Source organism: Leishmania infantum, chromosome 35 (genome assembly GCF_000002875.2).
Source record: "Leishmania infantum JPCM5 genome chromosome 35".
Lineage (NCBI taxonomy): Eukaryota > Euglenozoa > Kinetoplastea > Trypanosomatida > Trypanosomatidae > Leishmania > Leishmania infantum.
Genome location: NC_009419.2, coordinates 1,354,092 through 1,373,904, shown reverse-complemented (window position 1 = coordinate 1,373,904; position 19,813 = coordinate 1,354,092). Strand labels below are relative to the sequence as shown.

Genomic DNA, 19,813 nt, shown 5'->3' with positions numbered 1-19,813 from the left:
TTACCTTTGCTTTCGTTTTGTGCCTTCGCCCCTCGTTTTCGTTCTACTCTCTTCTTCCCCTCTTCTCCATGGCGCCACGTGCCCCGACTCCTCTACAACGGCGGCGCCACAGCCCCACGACGCGCGAAGAAAAGAACACACAGTAAGGAAAGCGAAAAAATACGAAGCGAAAGACGTCGCCTCTTGCTTGTCTCCTCCCCTCCCCTTCTCTCTCCTCAAATCCTTCAGTCCCTCACAGCACCGTGATGCCAATCGCTCCTCGCCAAGGCCGCAAAGGGGGGAAGATATCCTCCTCGCCGGCTATCGCCTCGTCGGACTCGCCGTCGATGGTGTCGCCTGGTTCGCTGCCGTCTGGCAGCGCTGGCATCTCCCTCCCCACAGATCCTAACACGACTCTGCAATTCAACATCGAGGCTCTGATGAGTAAGAAGCGTCGCAGCCCTTCCAAGGCAAAGGCTGCGGCGCGCGCGAACGAGTCCAGCGCATCCGCTTCCTCGGCGACGGAGGCGGTCAAGGCAGCCAGCGGCACAAGGGGCGCCTCCACCACCGCGGCTGCGGGGTCCGCCGGGGCGTCTGCCGCGGCCGGTCCCGCGGAGACAATCGCGAACCCCTCGCTTGTGACGCCACCCGGCGCGGACTCGAACGTCTTCAAGTTCGACCTCGACGCCATCCAGCAAGTTGGCCAGGGCGTCGTGTTCGGCGGCAATAAGACGATGCGGACGGATTCGCACAAGCCCGATTCGGACCCAGCGGTGGTGTCTGCAAAGCTGAAACAGCTGATCGCCTCCCAGGACGCATACTTCCACGGTGGCAACGCCGCGGCCGCCGACGTCGAGAGCGACGAAGTGCTGGGGTTAAAGGAGGTAGCCTCACATCAAGTAGTGCTGCTGCAGCGACCCTACGCGGCTCTGCGTCTCGCTGTCGCGCTTAGCCGAAAAAGCAAAGAGCGCGTGCTGGTGGTGGTGCCGCATTACTCAGACGTCTCCGATATCGCGGCGGCGCTGCGGGCGCTGAGCCCATCTCGCGGCCCCGTCGGCGAGCTGAGCGGGCAGTCGTTTGTCGGCGAGGCGGACACAGCACTGTGGGTGACGGATGTGGATACGGCGCTTGTGTACCTAACATCGCAGCGCGGCATGGGGCCGTTCACGCATCTCGTGCTGCCCAACCTGACACGCATGAATCCCCTGGTCTCCTACTTCTTGTGGGGTCTGCGGGAACGCGTGTACCGGCAAAGCGCCATCCTGGACACGACCGCCCCGCCGCTGCACGTCATTGTAAGCGTCAGCGGTGCCATGACGGAGCGGATGCAGCAGTTCTTCGCGAAGCAGACGGTGGCGACGCCAAACACGGCGCCGGTGCAGCCCCTCGTTGAGTTCTCGTACGATGAGGCGAACGCGCTGGCAGAGATGGACGTGTTGGATGTCACGATCGATGAGTCTGGCAAGTACCCTGGCCCACACCGCAAGATCATCGACCACTCCGTGCAAATGGCGGCGACGCTGGTGGGCCGTATTTTCTCCTGCTCCGCCGCGTGCCCGCAGGCTATTTACATCCTCACTGGTGACTCACGCGAGATGATCGACGCGCTACACAAGGAGCGCCTTCTCGACACAACGGTTTATGCCGGGCGCTTCCCCTCCAAGGAGGACGCCGGCGCCACACCGTCGAAGCATCGTGTGTGCGTGCTGCACTCCGTCGTCTCCTTCACGAACTACAACAACGAAGATGCGACGTTTGTGCTGGACATGGCAACGACCCGCCGCCTCGCCGTACAGAACAAGTCGGAGGGCTTCATGGCTTCGAGCGCGTCGGAGTGGGCGTCGAAGATGGACGTGGAGGAGCGCCGGCAGCTGCCCGGCGCCAAGTACCCCGGCTGCTACATCGCCCTGTATCCCCCGGCGGCCGATGCCGTGCTGCCCACTACCGAGGCTCCCCAGCCGACGGTATACGAGGTGGAGGACGCGCTGCTGCAGTGCTCACGAGCGCAGCTGCCGATCCAGCGTGCGAACCAGGAGATGGTGTGCCCGGTGGAGGCGGAGAGCATTGAACAGGTGCAGCACAGTCTCTCGGAGAAGTGCCTCATTGCGAACCTGTCCGATTTCAGCCTCACCTTTACGGGCGAGATAGCGTCGCGGCTGCCCCTCGAGGTGGACTTGGCTCATTTCGTCATGAACTGCTGCACACTTGGCCACGGCGAGGTCGGCGTCATTGTGGCCGGCGTCTGCGCTCTGCCATACCGATTTCCGACCGGCGAGTCAGCAGAGGGGTTTGCCTCGTGGAAGAGGTGTGTGATTGAGACACGCCAAGAGTACGCTGGTGACATTGCCAATCAGAGTGATCTCTTGGCCGATGTGCTGGTGTTCCTGGAGTGGTGGCGGCTCAAGGCGAGCGGAGCCTCGACAGCCGACTTTGTGGCAAAGATGCAGCTGAAAGAGGACCGCCTCGAGCACGTGCGCGGCCTCATCACCTACCTGCGCGTCCAGATCTCTGACTACGCTTTCGTCGACGACCTCGAGGACGAGGCAACCCTGTCGGCGGTGATGCAGAGCATCAAGTCAAACGCGTCCATCTTTACCTTCTTTGAGGCCGTCGCCCTCGCTCGCCGGCTCTTCTTTGTACGCGACGCCGGCTCCATCAACGTCAAGGATCGGGCTGGCGCCTTGGTCTTTGTGCGGACGTCGAAGAAGGTTGTGCCCAACACCGCCAGCCCGAGCAGCGTGGTGTGGGAGTCCGGCGCCGCCTTGGTCGCCGTGGACCTGCGTAATCTCGTTAGCAACATCACCTGCGCTCGCGTTTCGGCGGTGAACAACACTTACCTGTTTGCGGCGCTGCTGCTGTTGTACCCGCAGGTGGAGTACTCTGCCCCAGTCGAGGTGCCCTCCAAGGGTGGCCGCGTCGTGTACTTTGGCGTCACATGCAACCGCCAGATGAAGCGCTTTCGCGTCAGCATCGGTGAGGCTGCGCAGATTCTTGATTTCCGAGAGAAGTGGAACCATGCGATACGGTACCTGCAGGTCCTCCGCACAGCAAAGAAGCCGCTATCGCGGCACAAGTTCAACTTTATGCTGAAGGAAGAGGACCGCCACTTCGATTTGGAGGAGCTGCGCGCGGAGGTGCAGCGGGAGCTGCAGAACCTCGTGACCGAGATAGAGGTGGCGGAGCACCAGGCAAGCTTCACCACTCACGGAGTGCACTGCCTTGCGCCAAAACAAGTGGCAGGGATTGCGGATAGCGTCGACGCGTCTGACGTGGATGTGAGCAGGAAGTTCCACGACGGCGACCTCTGGACAAGTTCCTTTGCCTCCAAGACAGACACGCCTGCAACCATGGCGGCAGCCACGAGCATTACCGCCAACCACGCGCTCACTACAACACAATCATCAGCTCTTACGTTCCCGATGAATGCGGTCAGCATCGATGATGACGAGGACGACGAAGTTGAGGTGATGGAGGAGCTGTATTTCCGCATGAACGGTCCCATCATTGACGATGACGAGTAGAGTCGATGTAGATGGCGTAAAGAGAGAGGGAGCAAGGGAAGAAAAGAAGTGGCGTACGAGAGAAGGCGCGCGCAGCCCTCAATGACGGCGGCAAAGGAAGATGCGGAGGCAAGAGCGCAAAAAAAAAAGAACTGCAAGATTCTACACACACACGCACACAATGATAATACGACGAGTACGAAAGGAGCGGTGATGTTGTGTGTCTCTGTGCGTTGGAGGATCGACTTCTACTAGATGATGGGAGAATGGCGGTTGCTGCAGGCTTCGAGCAAGAGAAAGAGGCACACCGTGCGCCTCTGCGCATGTGCGTATATATGTGTATGTGTATGTGCCTGCTTGCGAATAACACTCTTTTCTGTTTTTTCTTTGATTGCCTGGTCTCATTCATTTTTCGCATCATGCCGTTGCAGCGCCACGCCGCTTTTACTTGCCCGCCTTCCGCTTTCCTTTGCATCTCTCCGCTGTGAAGTGATTCATCGCGAACTCTCTCTCTGCCGCCATTCGTGTATTGAGAAGATACCCGAGTGGGTGTATGCAGGGGATTCACCTTGGGAGCAGGTACCATGGTGGCTCACCAGAGGACGGATGACCTTGCCACATCGTGTGAGCATGCGCTCCGACGATGCATGAGATGGTGTTGGACGGATTCATGTGCCAACCTTCTCGCCCCTCGCTCGTTCCTCTACCCCCTCTCTTTCGCTGTCCTAACCCTCCCTGCCTGTTTGTCGGACTGCCCTTATCCTGCGTTCTCTATGTTCTTGTGTTTGAGCGGGCGGTGATGATGCGTATACAGTGCGGGGCAAAACAAAAAGGAGAGAAGAGGTGAACTATCAAAACAGTCGTGCGGATGAAGCGCCCCCTCCCCCAACCCCCGAAAAAAAAATGATGTTGCGTTCTCTCTCAGTCTCTCGTTTACAGCGGGTCTTTTCCCACTTTTCGTTTTGTTACCCGAAAACACTCGTGTGTGCATCTGTGCGTGCCTTTGGCCTTGTGTGTGTGCGTATGTGTGCATGTGGACGTTACGGTGATGTGTGCACCGGCGAACTTGATAAGGCGACGCGCGGCAAAGATGGAGGAGGGGGAGGGAAGCGAGGGGGGGTTGAGTAGAGTGCGTTTGTCCTTTGCGCGTGCGTGTTATACCTGGGCAGCATTCACAAGAAACGGCACGCTGATCTGTGCTAGTTTTGGGTGACGTTCGGCATACCGTCAAAAAAGCAAGCGCACCACCCCTCGTCAACGACAATGATAGGGCACAATCCGTTGTACGTGGGGTGGTGGTGGTATTCGCGTCAACTTGTCACATTTCTGGACCCCGAAAGCCGATGGAGCGTGAGAAGGGGGCGAGAAGGGTAGAGAGCGAGAGAGGGGCATGGGGGGGGGCACGGGGCATCAAGGATGCCATGTGCGTTGCTGCAGGCGCGTGGACACACAACCCTCAGCTTAGTACGCCAGTCGCTTTTCTTTTCCCTTCTCAATGTACGCAATACCCGTTCTTGACGATGGATGGTTCTTTTTCTTAGACATGTGCGCTGACTGCTGCGCACCCACGCGCATGAACGCACACGCTGGCGTTGAAGGCCGCCATTGCTGGAGTTCACTCCGATTGGTCGCCACGCGCTCCACACTTTCTGACGGCGCACCACGTCTCAGCTCTTCCCGACGAAACCCTCACTGAGGCCAAATGAAAAAAAATCAAACAAAAAATCTACAGTTATGCCACACCCCTCCAAAAAAAAAAAACATCAAAAAGATTCACATTTCTGGAGCGCAGTGATAGCAAGACGACAACGCGAGGGCTTGATATCGATCGGAGAGCGAGTGTGTCCGATGTTGGAAGAGGGACCCTTCCGCACCTACAACAAGGTCGTCTCGCATGCGAGAGAGAGTCGCATCAGGCAGCTACCGACCGCGGCTAATGTGTGTGCGTGTGTGCGTAGGGGGGGGGGGGTAGAGGGGATCTGATGATGAGGTGATCGGATAAAAGCGACATGCAGTGCACCGGGAGATGCCAGTGCCTCTCTTGACTGTGTTGGCCATATGAGCCAAATAGTATTACGGGGCTTCTGCCTGTGTACTGCCGTCACACTCACATCCACTCTCCTTCTGTTTCTCCGTCCCCGGACATGTTCTTCCCTCCCCCCATACGCACTTGCGTGTGTGTGCGTTTCTATTTCTTTGTATCATCCTTTGTCTTACCCTGACTATTATTATTGCTTGTGCTGCCGAAACTGACGAACGCGTCCGTCGTGCCACAGTGTGTTAGCCGATGCACGCGTTACTTCACTAAGCGCACCGCTCGATGCACGTACATCTTCACACTTCTACGTGTACACCCCTTCACCGCGACCCTAACTCGCGAGCAAGCATAGCAGCCACCGGGAAAGCAACAAGCGCGTGCTTGTCTCGTTGCTCTGAACGGAAAGCGTTCTCACAGGCGATAGGGCAACTGCCACGGTGAACATTACAGGGATTTGTGGGCGAACAACAACCCCAGGGCCGGCACTCGGCAGGCTTGAAGTATCGTGGTCCTCAACAGAACATCGAAATCAGAAAAGGCGTTGCTGGGTGCCTCGGAGCGCTATACTGCCCATCATTAGCCCCGCCATCACAGCACGTCATTTTCTTTACCCTTCCTTTTTTGTTTCTCTACACTCATGGCAGAGCAGCCCGCGAATGCGACGCTCACACGACGTCGCCAGCGCCGCCCCGACCTCCAAAGCACGTTCGATGTGCCGGAGGATGTACGGCAGTCCCTGGAGCAGGTGGCGCGAGCCCTCTTCGTTACGGCACCGTCCTCGGCATTGGCGACCAAGGTGGTGCGCACGACGGACGCCGCACTTCAGGAACTCCTTCAGCTTTCCCTCACCCCAGAGCAGCAGCTGCACGCCATCTCGAAAATGACGGGCGCCATACGTGAGATCCCCAAGTGTCGACTGGCGGCGATTCTCACTGAGTCGACTGGTGAGCTCCACTCGTGGGGCCGCACCCTAGCACTCGAGGCAGTTGTGCCGCTGCTCCTCGACTGCCGCGTGCGCTATCTGCACCGAGCGCTCATGACTCTGCTGCGAACGCTTCTGCCTGCACCAGACGCCGCGACGGAGGCGACTGTTCGTGAAATGTACGTTGCACGCATCCTGCACTGCGCCAAGTCGTGGGAGGCAGACGCCGCTACCGCCATGAGACCTGTGGCGGCGCTTGGTGCCCGCAGTGACACCTCCGAGGCTGCCGCCGCGGTGTACTTTCCGTGCAGCTCGGAGAATCGAGGCACCATTATCCCCGCTGCGCGAAGCATGGACGACTGCAGCGCTGAGCGCGATCAGGTGTTGAACTTCTTGAATGCAGTAGATGGACTGACAAGCACGCTGATGCCCATGATGCCTGGCATATTCAAGGACACGTTTCTGGAGGTGCTGCCGCTGCTTGCCGACAGCTTCCAGTGGGTCGTTGTTAACGCGACTAGCCACAGCCGTGTCCAGGCTAGCACCGCCACCGATGCAAGTGATGGCGCAGGCACGCTGCCACGGCTGACCAACGAGGCTGCGCAAAGTGTGACCAATGCGGATGAGGAGGCCAGCAATGGTGTGGCGGTGGCTGTGCCACCGGTGGCGCATAAGGCCGACGCTGCTGCTGTGTTTGGCGAAGATCTCGAGCACATTCGCTTCTGCGTCCGCGTAGTCGCCGCGTACATCCACAAGTACATGGACTCGCTTACACTGGCGATGGCGTCCGGCGCTACCGGCGACAACGTGCGCCGCGATCTGACGCGTCTGCTGCAACCCACCATCGTCATGCTGTACTCGCCCATCTTCCCAAAGGATGTTCTGAACGCGGTTGGACTACTGGTGGCGTCGATCTTGACGGTGCGCACGTGCGACGCGTGGCTGTTGGCCTTCGTATGTGCCGCGCTACGCGACGACGTTGCCCAATACACAGGTGGTGCTGCCAGACTTCTCGGTGCGGAGGCGTCCACCGACAGCGTCCCCGAGTTGCAGGAGAGTAGAACAGCCGCTGCTTTGTCGCTCGCGCACCTTTTTGCGCAGACAGACGTGGCTCTGCGCGTCGTGTCAGCGGCGAACCCGCGAGAGGCAGCTCAGGCTGATGGTGGCGCTGGGGCTAAGGCCCTGTACGACCTCTTTTCCAACTTAACGCCCAATGGCTGCTTTGCGCTGCTCAAGGGCATTCTGGCGCACACGTCGGCGCCGATTCGCGGGGACTGGATGTCACTCGGGCTCCTACTGAGGCCTCTACCGTGGACCTCGCTGTCGGCGATTGGGGCGGAAAAAGCGCCGAGCAATCCCTCGCATGGCACTATCATAGCCTACGACATCATTTTGCAGGCGGCGCAGCAATACTGCAACGTTGTGCAGGAGCCGGAGACGCGATTTATGGCTATTCAGACGGTGGACAGCGTCGTGCGCCACGTGAGCTCGGTTCTGAAGATCGCCGTCAAGGCGCTCGCGCAATCTGCGAAGAACAGGGGTGCCGACGCTCTCACGAAACTGGCTTTATCCCAGTGTTCGCTAGAGTCTTCGGCGCCGGAGGTGAGCCAGGCAACGGCACTTTTTCGCCACCTCTCTTCGCTGTGCACTTCATCCCCAAAGTTGCAGAACGCACTCTCCTACGCCACTCAGCTCATCATGGCGCTGTGGGATGACGGCACACAGCAGATGTCTGGTGCCCTCTACGGCACGTACGGCGAGATCTTGAGGATACATGCGCTGCTTCGCGGTAGCGCCTCTCATGCGCCTGGCGAACAGCTCGACCGTGGTGTCGACACCTCCGTGACGCTCGATCAGATCCTCCAAGCACAAGCGGAGCGCCGCGGAAAGTACCACGCGCTTCTTGGCTTGCTTTCCATGATGCCCCTGGGCGACTTCATCGCGGCGCTGCAGCGCCACTATGGCTGCCCCAACGCGGCAACAGACGCCGTCTCCGCCTTCTCCCGCACACTGTTGACAGGGGCGAGCAATCACAAGATTGGTAACGTAGCCGGCGACCTCTTTGCCCATTTAGCGCGAGGCATTGCGAAAGCACCGCCAGACGCTGCTATCGCAGGCTGCAGCTGCGACGGCGAAACAGCCGAGCATGTGATGCGGCGTGGCATCATCGAGCCGCTAGTACGCGCGATCACAGAGAAAGGCTACGTTGGTGTCTCGTCCAACGTCAGTGAGGGGGTGAACATATCGCACATAACCGCCCACTTTGTGGCGCCCTTGGTGAAGCAGGACCCAGCGTGTCTACGCGCCATACTCACCGCCGTCGCCGCAAACCTGGACGGCGCTTCCTATGGACAGTCCTCGCTGCCCGGCACCGTGGCAGCACCAGAGTACGAGCGTGTTGAGCAAGGTGTAGTCGAGGTGGTCGCTCGCGCGCGCGGCGTCGGGGTGGACATTACGCCCTACCTTGCCCCTGGTAGTACTATACTGCGGGTGCTGGAGGAAGGTAGCCGCAGCCTCAACTACGACGTGCGCAATACAGCTTTGTGTCTCTGCGTGCTAGGCGCCAAGAAAATTCAAGCCGTGCAACCTTGGCAGCTGCGCAGGGTGGAGGAGTACATCATCTTTAACATGCACCTCGGCGGAGACAGCACCGCACGCAAAGGACTTCTAGAGATGCTAAAGAAGTGGGTGCGTCGACTCATGGAGAGCTACACCAGCAAACCCCAGAATGGGGCATCGGCATCGACAGCGGCTTCGGCGACTCCCAAGAAGGCGCACAAGAAGGGTGAGCGACAGGAGGACGCGGTGGCGGCTGCCCAACGCACTGGCGCAACGTCCCTGGTGGCGGTTTCCGCCAGCGGGCAGGACTTGCAGCTGGAGCTGGGCACCGCGGCGTATCGGGTGGCGGTGATGGATCACTGCAGACGCCTCTCGAGCATCTTCGCCCAGAACATCGGCACGAGCGCTCACGCGGGCGCCGGGCTTTCGGTGGAGCGGCGCGTCGCGGCCATGATGGGGTACTCCATTCTTCTGCAAGGGCTGCGCACACATGTCGCCAAAAAGGAGGCTATGGAATGGGCTGCCGCCACAGAATCGGTGAGCGGCGGCGCCGCATTGCCGCTGCTGCACATCTGTGTCGTACCATCCCTCCTTGCCGCGCTGTCGGATGGCTGGTCGCAAGCGCGTGAGAGCGCCCGAGAGCTGCTGCGCGCCTTCTGCGAGTTGGCCCCAACAGCGGTTTTCACGGCGACTAACGGCATCGACGGCGGCAGCGCCGCCTCTGCATCCGCTATGGCGGCGCGCGCTCATCAGGATCTGCTCCGTGCGCAGACGTTCCGCAACGCTGAGGGCGCCGTGGGGCGGTTTCTCATCTTCACCACGCTCACAGCGGAGGCGCAGGAAGCCACGAGGCAGCGTCCGCTGGAGGAGCTTGAGCGTCTCAGCGGCCTGCTGGAGCGAGAACGCACGTCTGTGGAGGGCAAGTGTGCCGAGATGAGCGCGATGCGTGGCACCAAGGCATACGCCTACATTCAGGCAAACCCGCTCCACGGCACCCTCTCGCTTTGCGCGGAGCTGCTAAGTCTCATGGCGTCGGTCGAGTGCCGAGCCGCCGCGGCTTCCCCATCGTCGCTGCTGACGCTGGCGTGCACGAATCTCTTGCAGTGCTGCTGCCTTGTCCTGCGCACGTGCAGCTCACTGGTGGGCACGGAGACAGTGACCGCCGGCGCCACCGCGTCGTCGGTCGCGGACGAGGTCGTGGACTGCCGCGGCCATGTCTACGACCGCAGTCGGCCCGAGGCGGAGTCTGCGATGCGGGGAGTGGTGAACAACACCTGGCTCAGCATGCGCGTCGCCGCAGGCTCCATCACGCGCCTCTTGAAGGTACGACCGGTGCACGCCATGCCGTTCGCTGCCGTCCATGCGGCCGCCTACGAGCTCGTGCATGCGCTACTCCTCACGAAGCACAACGGAGTGATGCGTTGTGTCCGTGAGGCGCTCAAAGCCCTCGTGGCCACACTGGTGCGCTCGCGTCAAACGCTGTTCTACCAACTCCCGGCAGAGCTGCTCGACTACTTGATGGGGCCGGAGGGCGTCACCTCTGGACATGTCACCCGCATACTGCGGCGCAGCCAAGGCCTCCCGCATGCTATCCTTGCAGTGCTCGAGGCGGAAGACACGACGGTGCCATACTGCCTCTTTCCTTCAGCGATGAGGCAACTTCTGCGCGTCGCGCGCGGCGACATCGCCGGCGCACATGCGCTGGGCGGCGCCGAGACCGCGCCTCTCGGCGTTTCTGCGGAGACGGTGCGACGTAGCCAGCGCTCCAACGCGCTTAACGTGATGAAGTTCATCTTCGAGGACAAGGTGTTTGCCGACCGCGTTGTGGCGTACATCGAGGAGGCGTTCTCTTTAGCAACGGAAGGCTTCCACGACGCCAGTTGGTACACGCGCAACAGCTCGCTCATGCTCTTCTCCGCCGTCATCCACCGTTTTGTCGGCGAGCACCCGTCGACCGGCGGCTCTGGTGTGAACACCTCCCTGCACGACGTCGCAAAGCGCATGCCGCGCGGCGTCGCCTACGCGTACGCGGAGCTGACGAGAGGGAGCCGATCGGTCCAGGAAGCGAAGGGCGAGGACGGCGGTGCCGCCTCCGCTGCCAAGGTAAGTGTTGCTCTTTTCCCGGTGCTGCAGCTTCTGTCAATGCTCTCGCCAGATCCGCCGCATCTCATCACCAAGGTCAGCCACGGCGACTCGGACGACGCGGCCCGCATGATAGAGGCTGTAATGCAGTGCGCCGGATCGCCGAGTTTGATGGTTCGCTCCGCCGGCGCGGTGGCGCTGTGCTGCTTGGTGCCGCTCTCCTCTCTTAGGAGGACGATTGAGCAGACTCGACGTGGCTTGTCGCTAGAGCTGCTGCAGCCGCATCGCTCTCTCACGGACTCCGCGAATCACCCGGGCCCGCTCAAACAACGTGGGGGCGCAGCTGGCGGGGGCTTGAACTCGTGCCATGGCGCGGTGCTGCAGCTGCTGCAGTTTCATGCTCAGTACGTCGGGACGCTGCGCCGCCACTACAGACAGAAGCGCAGTAGCTACGCCACACCGACGGTCGCCGAGGCGGTCATTCAGGCCATTAGCGAGGCTCTTCTCTCTTGTCAGCAAGCGCTCGTCCGGGCCTGCACTGTGAGCGCCACTGTAGCGGCTTCGCTGTTCGCCTTACTGGCAGATGTCGTCTTCTATGGCGCGCGACACAAGCTAAGCCCGGGACAGCAGCACGCAGTGCGCGGCATGTGCGTTGAGGCTATGAGCGCTTATCTTAAGGCGCGCCATGTCGTCTCGGAACGTGGCAGCGTGATGGAGGGTGTAAGTGCCATGCTCGTGTTTCTGGCTGCGCAGCGTGAAAGGGCCCCGATCGGGCATTGGACGGGGGTGGAGCAGGGGCGGTTAGCTGAACTGCTGCAAGAGGAGGCCGCCGCCCTTAGCATCCGGCGCGGCGAGCACAACCTCATCTCGTGGGTCATGACGCAGCTCCGGCACTACTCGGACGCGGCCGATGCTCTCAACAGGACGGACATTGCGGTGGTGCTGCGCGTGATATCACGCGATCTGCACTGTGACCTTCCACAGCTGGCGCTGAAGTCATTGACGGAGCTGTTTGACGGCGCCGCAAGCCCCGCGTCGCCCCTGAAGATGACGATCGGGTGCATTGCGTGGGGGCAGCTTGTCTCGCACATGCGTTTTGCTGCCATGGCTATGGCACTGACGAACAAGACGGCCGATGCGACCACTGCTCCGCCCCATTCATCAGACTTCTCCAGCCTCGACGCATGGCAGCAGACTTCTGCTGTCAAGCAGTTGCATGCAACGCTTGTCTCTCTCCTTACTCTGTCTGCCGACGGTGACGACTCCGCGACGGCCACGCCGCTGCACAACTCGGATGCCTGCAGCGCGGCGCTCGACTTCATCGCCACGCATGACATTTATGTCTCTGACGCCCACGCTGTTTCCCCTGCAGTCGCGCACCTCTTGTCCTACTACTGTGAGCCAGAGCAGCCACTGGAGTCTCGCTTGGCAGTGGTGAAGGCACTGCGCACCGCACAGTCCTTTTTGCGCCGCAGCGCCGCAGCCGCGGCGTCAACATGCCCGGCGAGTGCTGTCACGCTCTTTTTGGTGCTGTTGCGGCTGCTGGTGGATGACACATCCGAGATTCGTGATGCGGCAGCGGCTATCTGCTCTCGCAGCATGTGGGGCGCACACGATGCTCCTCGAGACCAAGTGTTCTGTCTCCTCGCGGTTGTGCGCCTCCTGCGTCGGCTGCACGACGCTGGCCTCTTGTCTGGCGTCGACGCGCTCAGGCCCGTCATGTCCCTCGCAGACTCACCAACGACTGCATCGGTTGTTGTCGGGGCCGCACCGGCGGAGGAGGCCGGTGACGGGGAAGAAGTCGCCGGTAGCGACGACGAGGATGTCCTGTTTCAGAAGGAAGCGGCGAACATGTTTGCCGAGAAGACAGTTCTGTCGCACCTTGCTGCGCACATCTTGGGCAATGCCACCAGTGACGCTGCCACGATGCCGGTCTGCTTCTCCGTCTATGACAGCTTCCTGGTGTAACGGATGCATGCCGCGCGCCCCTCGACTTTGTCGGACTTGTGTGAAAGCGCACTCGACGGTGCGGTGTGAGGTTGAAGCAGAGCGAAAGACGGAATGAGGGGAGGTACCGTAGGCGGTCCGTGATTGACTGTCGTTTTCCCCTCCCCTCCCCGTTTCCTTCGCGTCGCCTGCATATTCTCTGCTGCCGGAGCTGTTTCCTCTGGTTTCTTCGTTTTTTTTTTGGTGTTTTAATGTAAGGAGGGCGCATGGAGGAGGGGCGAAAAAGCTCTACTAGCAAAGCAACCGACGAACTCCCCACATGTCTGCCGATTCCGCGTAAGGCCGCCCTGCAAAGCATGCCGTCGCCGCCGCGTATACAGCGACCACCACCACCTTTCTCTCTCATGACCACGCCACTAACAAGAAAACACTCTTAAAAGGAAGCGATAATGAAAAGCCCTTGGCGGAGGAGAGAGGCGTTGCTATGCACTCAAGAAAAGACGTTCTGCAGAACACAGTGATGCTGCCCACGCCGCAGGAGCGCGAAGCAGTGTCTTCGCTCGTCGGCAACTTTTGATTCATCATCTGCTGCTCGGCCGTCCCTCGAGCTGGCCGAGCACCTTCTTCTGAGAGATGTCCCATGGCTCCTGCTGAGCAGCTCACCTCAGCGCCGTCTTCATCACTTTTTGGTCTCTCGTGGTTCCGTTCCTCTACCCGTCTCACTAATGTGTTGGTACACTAGGTTTTTTGACCTGCACATCCCAATTGTACACACACACACACACACACACGGTCGCGAACATGTTGGGATGGTCTGGGGCGCGCTTCGCAGCCGCTCTGCACCTTCGTCGGAGCGTTTGCTCACCGTGCTCCGCTGCAACGCAAGGTTGTCACACACGCGCACCGCGCGCCTTGCCCTCCAGCTCTTCGGTTGTGGCTCTCTTTGGTCCCGCTCGAGGGTTCAGCGGCACAGCTCGTCGTTTCAGCGGCACTTTCCACTACCGAAAGGTGCGCCTCACGCCCGAGGACGCGCTCGATCCCCTTACGAAGCCAACCAACATCGACAAGGCAGCCTTGCACGTCGTCTCAGTGCCCATCGGAAACTTAAAGGACTTCTCCTTGCGGGCCCTCGATGTGCTGCGCGGCGTCGACTACATCATCACCACCGATCGCCCTGCTACCAAGACTCTCCTGGATCTCGTTAACATCCCCAACCAAGGTCGTCTCATTCACTATAGCCGCGGAAATCGCAGCACCTCGCGCGAAAAGCTGGTGGAGTTGCTGAAGGGCGGGCGCAGCATGGCACTGGTCACTACGAGTGGCACCCCGTGCATTGGTGACGTCGGCGGGGAGCTGGTGCAAGAGCTACAGAAGAGCGGTATTCGCGTCACAGCCGTGCCGGGCGCATCAGCCCTGATGAGCGCGCTGGCGATATCTGGTTTGACGACTTCTGCTTACGAATCGGCGAAGAACCACAAGAGAGGCGCTGACGCAGCCGCCGACGGCGACGCCGGCCTTTCCCCTCAGACCTTTGAGGACGGCTCTTTCTTTTTTGGAAACGTGCTACCCAAGTCTCACGGGGCGCGACTCCGGATTCTCCGCACTATCGTTGCCCCTGCCACATTCCCGTGCGTCTTCTACGAAGTTCCGCGACGGCTGGTGATGGTGCTGCAGGACATCGCATCTGTGCTGCCGCATCGGTTCGTCTACGTCACGCATGAGCTGACGAAGCTGAACGAATCATTGCACGCTGACACAGCGGAACGACTCGTTGGCTTCTACCTCCGTCAAGAGGCACAGATGCTGGTGAAGAAGGGGCAACTTGTGCTGGTGATTGCCGGTGCGGGGCCGAAAGAGACGGCGGCGTGGCTGGAGAAGGAGGCGGCGAAGCGGCGGCGTTTGCGCCGCACAGTCAGCGATCTTATGAAGGATGCTCCGCCTGCGGCATCGTCGCACCTGGAATCGGCGCCGGGCACCAGAGGGACAAATGCAGCGGCGTCATCGTCAACAGAGTCGAGTGTGACAATAGCCAAGGAGGAGCGGCGGCAGTGTAGGAAGCAGCGAGCTGAGCTGCGGCGCTTGCGGCAGAGGAAGAAGCGCGAGCGCCTTATTCGGGCGATCGAATCTGAGCAGGAGAGACTGCGAGTCATCCTTTCCATTAATCGAAACGACGCTAGCCGGCTAGTGTGAGAGCTGTGGAGGCGTGACCGAGTGATGGAAGACAAAGCAGTTGCCAAGTGTACCGTCGCTCTCGCACTCACCTACGGCGGTTGGGCTGCGAGGGAGTAGTGGGCGGGTCGTGGCCTGCAGCGTGCGCCTGCGCAGTGGAGACGACCTCACCAAGCACCGTCCCAGAATGTCAAAACACACGCAACTCGTTGACGTTGTCTACGCCTCCACTTTCTTTCGATTGCGTGATGGTGCTTTTCGTTATCTGTTTAAACCACCACAACAGCTGATCAGCCGCCTGTCGCTCTGCGGGCCTTCACAGGGATCAAAGACGATCAACCCTACGCCTACACAGATCGCTAAAGAGAAAACAAAGAAAAACGGCACTGCGTATAAAAAGCTTCTCCAGTCGTGGCTGCGTAACATCTGCACCCCGAGAAAAGGTGGTGAACACGAGGGGTTGCCCGTAGAGAGAGGGAGAGCTGTAACTGAGGCTATCTTGCTCCCTCCTAGCCTTTTCCCTTTACTGGATTCTCCCGGCGCTGAGGTCGCCCTGCGGGGCCCGAATTGTCTCGTTTTTCTCTTCGTTATCCTTCCACCACTTACACCTCACTCCCATGCTTTGTCGCAGCGAATCCAATTTCTCGTCGACTCTCTGTTTCTGTTGCTTGACTCTTCCGACTCAATCACCGGTCCGCAACACCTGCCGTCCCCTTCGCCCCCCCCCTCCTCCCTCCCTCCCAACCTGGCAGGTAGTTGTCCGAAGCACTGCTCCGTATTTTCTATCACACAAACCCCGTCCCCTCTCCGTTCACTCATCCTCAGTTGATCTAGGCCCGAGCTCTTTGCCGAACATCCAACGTGCAAAGCGACGCTAAGCGAAACAGCCAACCAAACAACTCCCCTCCCCTCCCCACGCAAAAAAGGTGTGCTTTCTCATCTATTCATTTGAGCTGTGGCTGCTTTGTGCATCAGTCTCTCTCTCTACATATATATATATATGCGCGCTCTCTGCCCTTCCCCCATACACCCTCTCCCGTTTATCACACCACCCCTTGCTTACAGACTTTGCGTTCGCGTTAAGCGAAGCCGAAAGAGCCCCTTATTCACTGGCGCTTAGTCCCATCATACACCCCACACCCTTTTCACACACACACACAGAACGAATCCCTTATTCTCTATGTCGAACGACCTCGGTATTATCGGCCTCGGTGTCATGGGCGCGAATCTCGCCCTGAACATCGCCGAGAAGGGATTCAAAGTTGCCGTCTTCAACCGCACCTCCGCGAAGACGGCGTCGTTTCTCAAGGAGCATGAGAGCGAGAAATTTGCCGCCAACCTGAATGGCTACGAGACCATGAAGGCGTTCGCTGCGTCCCTCAAGAAGCCGCGCCGCGCGTTCATTCTCGTCCAGGCCGGCGCCGCTACGGACTCTACGATCGAGCAGCTCAAGGAAGTGCTCGAGAATGGCGACATCATAATTGACACTGGCAATGCGAACTTCAAGGACCAGGACAAGCGTGCCGCGCAGTTGGAGAGCCAGGGTCTCCGCTTCCTCGGCATGGGCATCTCCGGTGGTGAGGAGGGTGCGCGCAAGGGGCCGGCCTTCTTCCCGGGTGGCACACCAAGCGTGTGGGAGGAGGTGCGCCCGATCGTGGAGGCGGCTGCGGCCAAGGCTGAGGACGGTCGCCCGTGCGTGACTTTCAACGGCAAGGGCGGCGCTGGATCCTGCGTGAAGATGTATCACAACGCTGGTGAGTACGCCGTGCTGCAGATCTGGGGTGAGGCGTACACCGCCCTGCTTGCCTTCGGCTTCGACAACGATCAGATCGCCGACGTGTTCGAGTCGTGGAAGGCAGATGGCTTCCTCAAATCCTACATGCTCGACATTTCCATTGCCGCTTGCCGCGCGAGAGAGGCAGCAGGCAACTATCTGTCAGAGAAGGTCAAGGACCGCATCGGCTCCAAGGGCACTGGCCTGTGGTCTGCCCAGGAGGCTCTGGAGGTTGGCGTGCCAGCGCCCTCGCTCAGCATGGCCGTCATCTCACGCCAGATGACCATGTGCAAAGAGGAGCGTATTGCGAACTGCAAGGCATTCCCCAACTTCCCTCGTGGCCCGTCTGCGGAAGCCAGGGACAAGTCCCCGAACTCCCCCGACGCGAAGCAGCTGTACCACGCCGTCAGCCTCTGCATCATCGCGAGCTACGCGCAGATGTTCCAGTGCTTGCGCGAGTTGGACAAGGTGTACGGATTTGGCCTGAACCTGCCTGCCACCATCGCCACCTTCCGCGCCGGCTGCATTCTTCAGGGCTACCTGCTGGGGCCCATGACGAAGGCCTTCGAGGAGAACCCGAGCCTGCCCAACCTGATGGACGCTTTCACCAAGGAGATAGTGGCGGGCCTTGATGACTGCCGCCAGATTCTCGCCAAGCTCACAGTGAACACGGCAGTGTCACTGCCGGTCATGATGGCCTCACTGTCCTACATCAACGCCATGTACACGGAGACTCTTCCGTACGGACAGCTGGTGTCGTTGCAGCGCGACGTCTTTGGCCGCCACGGCTACGAGCGCACGGACAAGGACGGCCGTGAGTCGTTTGAATGGCCCGCACTGCAGTAGACAGCCGCTCTCACCTAGCCGCTCTCAGCTAGCCGCTCAACCGGTTCCCTTCTCCCCCTCTGCCAGTTGAGTGCCCTCCCGCCTCTCCGGCCACAGTTGCCCCGGCCACGCGTGGCACATACCGCACTCACGAAAAGCGCAGACAAAGGAGCATGCAAGACAGGGGCGCACCCACTCAGGACTTTGGCACCCGATTCCGCTCTCAGACACCTGCGCGTAGCTTACCGTTTTTTCCGCTCTTCCGTTAGTCCTCCCTCCACACACACAGAAACACCTCCAAAGACAAGGGAACACCTCAATGCGTGTGGCATCTCAGGGGCCAGTGCACCACCCACTCCGTGTGTGAGGAAGCCAAGCAGCCCACCCACCCACCCCCTCCCGCCAAGATGCCGAACCACCTCTGGTGATGACAAGGGCAGGCACCTACGGCCTAGGGGAGGGGTCAGGGCGGTGTGTCGCTGCTGATGTTGGCTCTCAGGCCCTGGATGGCGTTTGCGTCGAAGCCTCCTGCGGCAGTGGATACATTCGTGCCATCTATGTGGTGGGCAGAGCATCAGCGTGGCTGGAACGTATCCCGTCCCCGGCCCTCACACTGCCTACTGGTGTATGGCGCCTGCGCGTCACCCCGACGGGGATGCACCAGCTGGCGACCGGCAAAATGGGAGTAGCTGTGAAGCCATCTGGGAGGAGTCGGGTGGGTGGGTAGCGTTCGAGGCCGATGCAGTGCTCTCAGATGGCCTCGTGGACGCACTGCTGTGAGGCGTGTCTGGCGCTGCTTCGCACGACGAGGTGAGGCCTGTAAACAGGCCCTGGGTAGAGTGGAACTGATCTTGTGCGGCAAAGGGAAGCCGCAACGCTTTTTTTTTGGCTGCCCGCCAGACATCTTATCTGGCGCGTATCAGACTCCATCTTGTGATGGCGTATCGTTTCTCCCAGCCTTCCTTGTTGTTCACCCTCTGTCTGTTCCGCTACAGCAGGTGGAAGAGCGCCTGTCCAGCATGCTGGCTTTTTTTTTCCGGTAGGAGTGACGAAATCTTCTTCGACAGTGGAACAGGGAGGAGCCGCTGGTGGCTCAACGGGGACGGCTGCGGTGCTTTGAGGAATTTGCATGGAGCGAAGTAAGCCCAACGACAATGGCCGTGTGCGCGAAGCGCTCTCGAAGAGGAGCGTCGCGGGATGGGATTGCTTTTTTTTTTTGCTTGGCCACTGACAGCTGCGAGAATGAGTCGGCTGCTGCTGGCGGAACGAGCTGAGTGAGAGAGGGGAGGAAAGCGGAGACGGAGGAGATGGCCGGCTAGCCCTCCTACCGCTCTTATCAACGCGCACTGGTGCACCTGCGACGCGTTTTCGTGTTTTATTTTATGCTTTGTCGTATACAACACGAGCGAAGCACACATCGTCAAGACAAGGTGATCGGAAGAGACAACCAACGATCAAGAAAAAAAGGAGGGAACGAAAAGAGCACAAAAAGGACGCGCAAGGTGGAGCGGAAAAAAAAATTACACAGTGAAGAGGACTTCAGGACACAAGGGAGATGCGGTGCTGTGCTTGTATACCGTCCCGCTTCATTTATGTATCACCCTTCTTGTTTTGCCTGTTGATTTTGCTTGCTTTCTTTTCTTTTTCTTCTTCGCCTTGTCGTGTTTCGCCTACCACTGCCACTGCAACCAAGCATGAGACTACGAAGGCTCTTATTACACACACACACACACGCACCCCCTCCCTCTCAGGTTCAAACGCTTTCCCTTCTTTCGCTTCTTTGTTCTCATTTTGTGCGCTTTTTTGAAGCTGTTTTTTTTTTTGTTGTTTTGCGCAGTTGTGTGCGTGGCGCGAAAGGAAAGGAAAACAAAATCATGTACCTGTCTGTTTGTGTGTGTGTGTATGCATGTGAGGAGGCGTGGTGCGGGGTGCGGATGTGAACATGGGTATGTTGTCTGCGTCGTTACTTTTACGAGTGTGTCCTGTGCGCAGTAGTTGACTGTATGGAAGCATGATGG

General features: G+C 59.6%; 4 protein-coding genes across 4 annotated transcripts; all 4 read left to right on the top strand.

Moving 5' to 3' along the window:
• Window positions 1-245: 245 nt before the first annotated feature.
• On the top strand, window positions 246-3,500 carry LINJ_35_3420 (conserved hypothetical protein; the record flags this gene model as incomplete). Its single annotated transcript, XM_001469109.1, has 1 exon — window positions 246-3,500. The coding sequence occupies one exon, from the start codon at window positions 246-248 to the stop codon at window positions 3,498-3,500; it is 3,255 nt and encodes a 1,084-aa protein (XP_001469146.1).
• Window positions 3,501-6,154: 2,654 nt separating this feature from the next.
• Window positions 6,155-13,048, top strand: LINJ_35_3410 (conserved hypothetical protein; the record flags this gene model as incomplete). The annotated part of the gene is made up of 1 exon (XM_001469108.1): window positions 6,155-13,048. The coding sequence occupies one exon, from the start codon at window positions 6,155-6,157 to the stop codon at window positions 13,046-13,048; it is 6,894 nt and encodes a 2,297-aa protein (XP_001469145.1).
• Window positions 13,049-13,828: 780 nt separating this feature from the next.
• LINJ_35_3400 (conserved hypothetical protein) lies at window positions 13,829-15,217 on the top strand (the record flags this gene model as incomplete). The annotated part of the gene is made up of 1 exon (XM_001469107.1): window positions 13,829-15,217. One exon carries the CDS (start codon window positions 13,829-13,831, stop codon window positions 15,215-15,217), a length of 1,389 nt encoding a protein of 462 aa, XP_001469144.1.
• A 1,159-nt stretch (window positions 15,218-16,376) lies between these two features.
• Window positions 16,377-17,816, top strand: LINJ_35_3390 (putative 6-phosphogluconate dehydrogenase,decarboxylating; the record flags this gene model as incomplete). The annotated part of the gene is made up of 1 exon (XM_001469106.1): window positions 16,377-17,816. The coding sequence occupies one exon, from the start codon at window positions 16,377-16,379 to the stop codon at window positions 17,814-17,816; it is 1,440 nt and encodes a 479-aa protein (XP_001469143.1).
• Between the last annotated feature and the right edge of the window lie 1,997 nt (window positions 17,817-19,813).